The sequence below is a fragment of the Littorina saxatilis genome, linkage group LG5 (genome assembly GCF_037325665.1).
Source record: "Littorina saxatilis isolate snail1 linkage group LG5, US_GU_Lsax_2.0, whole genome shotgun sequence".
NCBI lineage: Eukaryota > Metazoa > Mollusca > Gastropoda > Littorinimorpha > Littorinidae > Littorina > Littorina saxatilis.
The window spans coordinates 41265576-41275778 of record NC_090249.1 but is presented as its reverse complement, the minus strand read 5'-3'; the positions used below and the strand labels follow the sequence as shown (position 1 = coordinate 41275778).

General features: G+C 43.8%; 1 protein-coding gene across 1 annotated transcript in view; it reads left to right on the top strand.

Annotated features, from left to right (window-relative positions):
* Nucleotides 1–3866: 3866 nt before the first annotated feature.
* The window catches only part of LOC138967136 (ceramide kinase-like), a 7681-nt gene continuing 1344 nt past the window's right edge, over nt 3867–10203 (top strand). The window contains exons 1-7 of the mRNA XM_070339632.1: nt 3867–4487; nt 5956–6138; nt 7825–7953; nt 8246–8309; nt 8590–8957; nt 9328–9587; nt 9901–10203. The exon at nt 9901–10203 is cut by the window's right edge and continues 1344 nt beyond it. Coding sequence (XP_070195733.1) covers nt 4382–4487; nt 5956–6138; nt 7825–7953; nt 8246–8309; nt 8590–8957; nt 9328–9587; nt 9901–10110 — 1320 coding nt within the window. The 5' untranslated portion in view covers nt 3867–4381 and the 3' untranslated portion in view covers nt 10111–10203. The remainder of the gene's footprint in view (nt 4488–5955; nt 6139–7824; nt 7954–8245; nt 8310–8589; nt 8958–9327; nt 9588–9900) is intronic.

Genomic DNA, 10203 nt, shown 5'->3' with positions numbered 1-10203 from the left:
ACTACGAACATAATTTGCATCTGTATTTTTATTTCTTTAAAGTTATTGTCCATGATTGTAATGTTCACGGAGTTCCCAGGGCTTTCAGTCATGCCTCAGGCATCTATCCATTTGAAATGTTACCAAATTGTATTTACCTTCTTGCAAGGAGTCGAAAACTGCAATTTTTTTACGAATTAATTTCCATTATTGTACGGGCAGGAAAGCTTGGCCCTTTATCAGGCTCACATGTGCATCATGTCCCGCACGTGAACTAATTATGTCATTAAGCCTACACGGAAGTCTATTAGTCTCGGCGAGAGGGAGAATTCTTCGTGTGTGTGTGTGTGTGTGTGTGTGTATGTGTGTGTGTGTGTGTTTCTTCGCAAGCAACTATACCAACGCGTGGGTATAACACAATCAACCAAGGTCAATATCCGAGTTTTTTGTGACTGAAACGAATCGAATTTACAACGTCCATACATGGAAAACATGTCCATCAGTCGGGATAGTTAAAGCACAAAACACATATCAAAGAAAAACTGATGAGGAAACTCCCGTCCACGTGTTTTTGACACACACCTCGCTAGTGATCGGCCCATCCAATGTCTGACAGAGGTTTTGCAAGAAAAGGTCACTCCTCTGCAAGCCATACAAACCCAACGGAGTAATCCGAAGTTCGTCTACCCTGTACAGTACAGCGAAGGCGGCCTGAATCCCGACCTACACTGCCCCCATGACCTTGGCGGCTTCATTCAACGCTTGACTTCTGCGCTGGTATGAAGTTAAGCACGGCAAAAGCAAGATCACAATTATTCAATAAAGCAAATAAACAGTTTAGCAATTAAACAAACAAGCAAGCAGAGGGCCTTATGAGAACGTTTGAATCAACCGAACAACTAGTCAAGCAAGGAAAAAAGCAAGACGAAAGCAATATCACTCTGAATGCATTAGTCAAGCAAACAAGTAGTTCAAGGGATATAATGGGCTAAAAAGCTGTGTCTAATTCTCCACAGCTACACAGTTTGGGTTGGACGTTGTAATTATATATGTCACCACACAGGGGCGGATCAGTTCATTTTATGGGGGGGGGGGGGGGTTGTTTCCAAAAGTATATTGTGAAGATATGGGTGTGAAGGCGCGAAGTGCCGAGCCGACGGCGCAAAGCGCCTAGCTCGCTAGGGGGGTCCGGGGGGATGCAAAATGGTGCAATCTGGTGCATTCTGAGGATGATCATTACCAGTTTTAGGCAGCAGATTTTGTCACTGATCAATACCCCCAAAAAACACAATTTTTTTTGGCTGGGGGGGGGGGGGGTCCGGAAACCCCAGAAACCCCCCCCCCCCCCCTCGTCCGCCCCTGCCACACACCAGGAATACCTTGAAAATACGTGATCGAGTGCTTAGTTATTGACATTTTAAATGGCTGTCTTTGGATAATGTTTGGGGACAGTAATTTATCAACATTGCTTCCTTCTTGGGTTGTCTTTGTTTTGATTTCTGCTCCACTTATCGCCCCTGAGAGGAGCTCGTATGTCACTGCTCCTAATGGGCAGAATATACCTGCGCAGTTTCAGCGGCACAGACGACGCACTGCCTATTATTTATGCCGCGATAGGGATTATGACGAGTACTTGGCCTGTTTCCTTCCTGCTGAAGTTACATAGGTGAGCGGAGCCCCTAAAGGAATGCCTTAAAATGAGTGTTCTAGCTGTTACGCAAATCTAACTGCTGTGTTGAGTAGTCTTTCGAGACGGCCCATATTCCCCAATGGACAGTGTATTTGGTGTATTGCGTATTAGGCCCGTACAGCATTGAATGTGCATAGGTTCGCTAGATTACAGATTTGTTTCGATGAATGCGTGCCCACCAGGATTGAACAAATATGACGACGAAAGGAAGTCTGGACTCCTGGTACAGTAGAATGAGCGTGGAAACCCGGCGCTCACCGATTAAAAATCGTTTTTATTAATAAGATTTGTTACGGAGCATTTTTAAGCTAATCATCGCAGAGACGAGCTGTACCTGTCTGTCTTCGGGTTTAGGCTAGATAAACGTAAGTACGGTATATGTAGTCTCGACGTTGGATGATTTTTTAGTTTTGATTTTTAAGACAACAGATTGACTAAATGTTTTCATATCACTTCACGTGACTTGTTCTATCTTCAAGTAAACCCACATTAGCATGTTTAAGCAGTAAGCACTTTTCTGAGAACATGGGTTACATAAAGTAACTATATATTAGTTATTGGTTTCAGGTGTCCTTCAAACCTAATGTCTGTGGACACGCCAGGTAACGTAACTCATACTCTAACTTCTGCCGACCAATCCATCTTTAGGTACGCCTACAGTTTAGATTTTAAGCTTGAACACAAGAAACTAGTGTGACTGACGAATAACATCTTGCGTAGTTATAAGTGCTCAGCGTACCTCGTATTAAGCAAACGTTTGATGCCAAACAACTTGAGCTGAGAACACGGGTGTAACATTACTTCCGCCAATCATAATATACCACTTACAGAGAAAGGTTGAATCGCGTGAATTCAAAAACAGAAAATTGACTGCTAAATTAAATCTGTTACAGACAGATGTATATATATGATGAGCACCCACAACAGTGAATCGCTTGTTTCTGGGTCTAGATTCCCACCAGGTTTGGTCGTGGAATTGCATTACGAGGGCCGGACTGCCGGGGGGGGGGGGGGGGGGTTATGGGGGTTGCGCAACCCCCCCTCCCCCCTAGGCTAAACATGTACCTCACTTATTTAAAACATTTTTTATTATTGTTTATTTTATGCCGTTTCATGCAAGGAGCGACCATTTTCCTATCTCAGAATATGACCTACCCATCAGCTTCAGGGGGCTTCCCCCTGACCCCCACAAGGGGCTCTGCCCCTTGACCCCGCCAGGGGGAACATTCCCCTGGACCACCACTGGCAACCCACCCCCACCCACCCTCCTCTTAGCCTAGTCCGGCCCTGCATTATATGAGTTGATGTCTGCTACACTATTTTACGGATATGTTTGTCAGTTATTGAAGTCGAACATATTTTAGAACAAGACAACAGTACAACTTCTTATTGATTCCCTCTACTATTCGTGGGATGCGCGTATTTGACCGGAAGGTAGTTGTAAGCCCATATTAGCAGAGGTAGGTGTAGACAAATATCTGACCACAAGTCGTCAGATATAACGTATGTACATACAATGCACAATACACACACTGCGCATATTTACATACAATGTATCTTTCATTTAAGATCCATCAACGACGAGTTTGGGAAGACAGTTTCCAAGTGAGAAATTAAAAGCAGGAAGGAAGGCAGGAAGTAGTCCACGTCAAGTCCACTTATACCGCGGGTTCGCACGCGACAAGAGAAGGTGACGCGTGCCTAGTGTATGACGTCACTCGAAGGATTTTCTTCTCCTGCCAACCCCGTCCGATCCTTAACCTTTTGCCTTCCACTGATTTGCCTTAATCGTAATAGGTATGAGCTATCCGGGAACCCTGAGAGAGAGAGAGAGAGAGAGAGAGAGAGAGAGAGAGAGAGAGAGAGAGAGAGAGAGAGAAAGAGAGAGAGAGAGAGAGAGAGAGAGAGAGAGAGAGAGAGAGAGAGAGAGAGAGAGAGAGAGAGAGAGAGAGAATGACAATGATAGTTCTTAATTTTTCGAGGGTATCAAGAAGAAGCATAGATATTTTTTTTTTGCATCTGGCCCTCGCCCCACTACTACAACTACTACTAAAAAAAAAATTAAAAAAAAGAGAGAGAGAGAGAGAGAGAGAGAGAGAGAGAGAGAGAGAGAGAGAGAGAGAGAGAGAGAGAGTGTGTAATTGAATGGAAGAGAGAGAGAGAGAGAGAGAGAGAGAGAGAGAGAGAGAGAGGTAAAACGCCTAACGGTGCGTGTAACATACGATTACTCGCGCGCCATACGCAAGTTTCCATACGGCCATACCACTGAGCGGCTATCGAAGTGAGCCATACCGATTAACATGCGGGCGGTGGTAGTGGCAACGCAACGCACGCCGCGCAAAGGGGTTGGCCCCAGAAGGCTTGATGACGATCACGGCTGCATTTTTCCCGTTTCCCCCATTGGTCGTTCTCCGTCCTCTTTTCAAGTTCGGTGTCGTTGGGACCTATATATAAAACCGCGTGGCGCGGAAACTCACATTGGATCTCTTTCTCGTCAGTTCTGCTTTGAACCAAGAATCGAAAGATACTTATTTTTGTGTGAACTTGGGTCTTTCAACTTGTGCTCATACTTCCAAGCTGTGATTTTACCAAGCGCTTCAGGGAAAAGTTTGCTCTGCTACTGCTTTTACAACTACTTGTGATTTGTGTTCTCCCTCGCACTTCAGATTTTATCTGATTTTACCTTCGGTGCCAGACTAATCAGGAATTATCATGACTACTCTCAGCTTCTTCAAGAACTCCAAGGCTTGCCAGGTCACGCTTCACGCTAGCAGCCTGCAGGTTGTCTATCAGAAGAAGAACAACAAACTTGTCACAGGTAAGAATCTCCTGCAAGTGAGAAAAAAAAATTCGAACCATTTACAAAAAAAGGGACAAATATTGAAAAAAAGAAAATATGGTGCTAATTTTGGTAATCAAATTCATATTTGCTGACTTTTTTTTTAGACGGGTTTTTATATTTCATTTGTACCTTGAAGTATATCTTTTAAATATAATTCAGGAACAGTTTTGAGTTCTTCTTTCAGTTTTTATTTCACAGTTCATGAAAATTGTTGAAAGTGACATACTTTACTGAACTATATAAATGAATTTAGTACTTTGTTATTGTGAATGTTACATGGAACACACGCTCTAGTACGAATCATAGCAATAAAACCCATAAAACACATGTCGAAATATGTCCTTTAGGGCAAAAGAAAAAGAAAACAGCATTTAAAGTTGCCAATCCCTGCAGTAATCGTCGCGGAAGTACTATCAATTGGCAAAACGCAAGACGTTAATACAGGCCGCCGCCAAGAGTTGGACATAAAAATATATCACCCGGCGGACAACAGCAGGCTTCCCGTTCTTGTTGCATCACCCATGATCGTTATTAAAAACCTTTAGTCGCGAGTTCACGCGAAAACCTCAAATGTAAGGTCAAGTTATCTCTAGTGCGGATTACACTATACGCAAAAACGAAAAATGGCATACCCGTCGAGTCGGTCAGACCGTTACATATATTCGACTTGGGTTCTAATGACCCGGGAAATAAGTGATAGGTAAAAGTCCAGGTAACTCGCTCCTTGATAATCATCCCGCAAAAAGAACCAGCAGGTCATTTTGCTCCTGTGCCTTAGGATATAAGGGAAGGGACACTGGCTTGGAGCTAACGAGCTTTCCTTTCCATATTTAGTAACGTACTCACGGAGAAATGTCTTTTTGCGGTACACACAGCTTGCAGCCTTTCTATGCTTGGCTGCCGTGATCTTATCGGTGGTATTCGCGTGTGAAAAGCTTCACTAGCATTACAGTTTCATCTAGTTTGCTCGGAGCAAAATCGCGACTTGAAATAAGAATCTGCATTTAAAACTGTTTGATGTTTCGGGTTTGACTTCGACCGGTTTCTATCATTAACCGTTCAGTTGTTTTTCGCCTCGGGTATTTGATTAGAATTGCAAAGAGGTCTTTGCCCTACTGACAACTGCACTGCAATCAATAACTTGCGCACAAAAGCTGCTTCCTGCGTATATATTCAGAAGCTTCTGATCCTACGGATGTATGCAAGAGCACGCTCGTATTCACTCCCCCGCTCTCTCTCTCTCTCTCTCGCACACACACACAGTCACAGACACACAGCGCGCGCAGGCACACAGTAGCAACAGCCGCAGCATCCCAGCTTTGAGATTTTTATAGTGTTACATTTTCAAATTAGCAGACGAAGTCGTCTGCTCGCTGGGGATATCATCAAGAGTGGAATATAATAATATATCAACCCTTTCATTGACTTGTGTTCTTCTTTGCAGTGGACATCTCTTACGTCTACCTGCTGGCAGTGGAAGGACGCTACAACAACGGCGCTCATTCTGTCAATGTCCACTACGTCAAACCAGTGGTCAACAGGCGTCTGAGAGTGGAGACTTTGACAGTGCACTCAGACCTTGACCAGTGCAACATGCTGGTCACTGCCCTACAGGGAGAGCTTGCCGGTAAGGATGAGTCAATGATTGTTTGCGAAGTGAGAGAGAGAGAGAGAGAGAGAGAGAGAGAGAGAGAGAGAGAGAGAGAGAGATCATATTAATTAATAAAGAATGTAGAGATCGCATCGTAACACCTTCATCCCTCACTCTTCCTTCTGCGCTAAAGTCCCGCCCTGTGTCTACTGACATCATTATTTGCCCCGTAAAGTGGCAGGATTCATTGCGTTGACCCTGACGAGTATTATGCACTTCTCGGTGTCAAGTCCGGGAAGCGCCGGCCTGTCAGTACTCACACCTCGTCACTTTTGTGTGTGTTTGACGCCGTTGCCAAGACTGATTTAAGGCGCGCCGAATCGATTTATGCAAATGGCACGTGCGGTCTCGGTGAACGGAAAGATTCATGAGGACGGGAAGAAAGTTTCTTACAATCGCCCGTTTGACTTCAGCGCACTCTTTCTGTCACAAAAGGGGCCAGAATTGTAGGGAATTTTCGAGAAACGGTTCGATTTCGTCATGCCTTGCAATGGAAGGAAGCTTGAGAGCTACTTCGGTCAACGAGAGAGAGAGAGAGAGAGAGAGAGAGAGAGAGATAGAGGCGATAAACAAATCACGCATGGCAGGAAACTGTAATTAATCTCTTACGCAACGGCGCGTGACCCTGACAAGGAATGCGGAAAATTGATAAGCTTACAACAAATAATTATCTACCTGTGTAGCCTGGTGACACTACAATGATACGTAGACAGACACGGTGTCACGCCGTAATTAGAACGTATAGCCTCGGAGCGTCACAAGACAGCTCCTCACGGAGCTAATAAGGAGAGATAATAACTAGTTGAATAGGCCCCACATTCCTGATACTTTATGCGCGGCATACCAAACTATGCACCCATGTGATATAGGACAATATAGCCCGCTTCATATTACCCGTGCGATATAGAATTATAACACCCGGCCACACACACACACACTACGGCCTTACCTACCGATGACACCCAGTGCTAAACTTAGACACGCTTTTCAGCTTAGCTCAATAGGTCGCCACTGAGGGCGGCATTGTTTACAAAACAAGAAGCAATGCCTAGCGCCGGTCGACTGAACACACTTCACAAAAGCTGCTTTGTGATCTACGTTGTCAAGAGAGAGAGAGAGAGAGACTCGGAGAGAGAGAGAGAGATGTCTATCGTAAACGCTTTGATTTGACTAAGTTGATGCCGGCTTGCGTTGTTTTCCGACTAGTGCCAAGTTCTGCAATGCATGAGCACCCACAACATAAAAAAACCCAATGCTACTGTATTAATATACCATTGCTCTGACGTGGAGAAAGAACTTTACTAGCTTATTGTGTAGGCCTTTCCGCAACTTTGCCATAAATTATTATCCTACTCTTGCTAATATCGTCTGACAGTAGTACAGACATTAGCCATACGTTTTTGATCTTGTTTGACGCGATTACTTGGGTAGGAAATTCATGCGTGAGGAAGTTATTGTCCGCGACCGCTACTTTCGGGGTCACGCTACTAATGCATGCAACACTCACGCTACTTCACTAGCGTGAATATCCTCTTTTTTTTTGGCGTCCCAATCAGTTTATAATTTTTTTTCTTCTTTTCATTTTGGATTTTTTTCTCTCCGTGTTTTGTCTTTTGATTTCATTTTTTTCTTATTGTGTTTTTCTTCTTCTGTGTTTTACAGCCACGGACAAGCCTAAGAAGCTAGCTGTTATCATCAACCCCAACAGTGGAAAGAAGCAAGCCGAGAAAGTCTTCCACAACAAAGTTGCACCCCTTTTCAAGCTCTGCGGAATCGAAACACATGTAGTCGGTAAGTCAAGTTTCCGCGCATTCTTTCCAGTCTCCTGACAGAGTTTAGCCTTTTGTATATCCTGTGTTGACCTTGTATCCATCCGGCCAAGGACATGGCGTATCTAAGAAAATACTATCAGATAAAACAATCACATCGCAAATGTGGAAATAATATTGGTTTATAAAAAAAATTACAACAGTGTTTTTTTTAGTCAAATCGAAATAGTCAACCATTTTGATTTGAGCTTGCTTTAGCCATTTTTGTTTTGTGGACCTTGTGTTTAATTTGTTTGTGTTCTTTCTGTGTGCAGTAACCAAAGCCCCCAAGAAAGCAAGAGATGTTCTGCAAACACTGGACCTTTCTGAAATTGAAGGGTAAGTTGTTCTGACAAATTTCTTTTTAAGATCTACATTAATTGTAAATAAAGAAAATAAATGTTTCTCTCAAGAAACCAAAACTTGCAACATTGACAAAAATTAAGAAGAAAAACAGATTATATTGTGAAAGCATTTTGTATCTTAAACTTATAACTCTGAAGTACAAAAAGAACTAAACAAAACAGAACTAAAATCAAACCCACATCATTGTATGATGACGTCATCCGCTTTTACGTACCACAAACTCATGTTTTTCTCCCTTCTTGTGTACTCACAGATTGGTGACGGTGGGAGGAGATGGACTGTACTGCGAAGTTCTCAACGGCGTCATCCTTCGCACTCAGAAGGACAATGGTGTCAACGTCAACGACCCTGATTCTAAGGTCGTCCGCAGCCGTCTTCCCATCGGAATCATCCCAGCCGGCACCGGCGACATGGTGGTGCAGTATCTCCACGGAACTCGTGACGTCATGACGGCCGCTCTGAAAATCGTGCTGGGGGCCACCATGCCTACCAACGCCGTGTCTGTTCACCAGGGGGGCGAGCTGTCGGCATACGCTGGACTTGTCTTGGGTTTTGGCCTCCAAGGAGACATGATGGCTGACTGCGAGAGATTCCGCTGGATGGGTCACAGCAGATATAATGGTGAGTGTCTCGTTGTGAATCGTTTGTTGTTGTTATCACAAGTATTGCATAATGTAATCAAATTTGTTAGACATCAAATAACAAGAATCATCAAATCAATAAAATTAAATAAAATCAACTTTATTACCTCACATGGAGAAATTGCAGTTGGTGGTGCATGTAAAATAAAAACAAACGAAACACTCCAACATTGGCATTATATTTGAATATAAGAAAGCACCTTTTTAAAATTGATTTATTTGCATATAAGTAACGAAATTGCTAACACCCAGTAACTTACATAATCATCAACTCTACTCGTGTTTAAAAGTAAACTATTTTTACCATTCCAAAAATGTTAACCAACAATTTTTTCTTCTCTGTCTCACAGTAATCCCCATCAGCACAGTGCTAAGCCGCCGTTCGCTTGACGTCGAGGTCGAGTACGAAGACGAGACGACCATGGAAACCAAGAAGACCTCTGATGCCATGTTCAGCGTGGACACCTATGTGGTCTCCAAAGAGCAGCGTGGAGACAAGCTTCAGCACGTCTTCGGGACCGACACCCTGAAGGTTTACATGACCAGCAAGTGTTCCCTGGGCAAGCACGTGCAGCAGCTCACTAAGCTGAAGGAGAACGAAGCATCAGCTGTAAGTATCTATGTTCATTTATTTCATTAGATTATAAATCATGTGGGGTTTTTTTAACATTTTTTTTAACCTTCTTGTTCTTGGGTATAAGGGATGGGGACAGACGGAACAGGGGAACGAAATGGGTTGTTTTTAGTGGCCAAACTTTTCATTCAATATTGTAACTGTAATGATGGCATCAAAAGACAACAACTTGACACTGTAAGTAGTCATCGTTATTACAATACTTGTCCGCGTTTATCTCCTATCCTTGTGATTTTATATTCACGCAAAACAGTTGTACTTATGTCTTCTCTTCTTTGCTTTGTTACAGTTTGACTTCGACTTCGTTCAGGAAAAGCGAGTGCAGGGCTATACGGTGCGTTTGCCCAACGAGCCCGTCGTGATGGAAGGAGGCAAGCGGGTGTTGCGCGGCAAGTACAATATCAACTGTGACGGCGAGGTGCTGAAGATCACTCACCCAGAGTACCACGTGCGCCTCCACCACCACGCGTTGAGGGTGTTTGGAGAAGCCATCGTCTAACATCACTATAATGTCTGCGCCCAGCATTCACGTGACCGCCTGACGTCACTCGTGTCAGTCGACACAGCTCGAAGCCGCTGCGTCTCAGCGCGA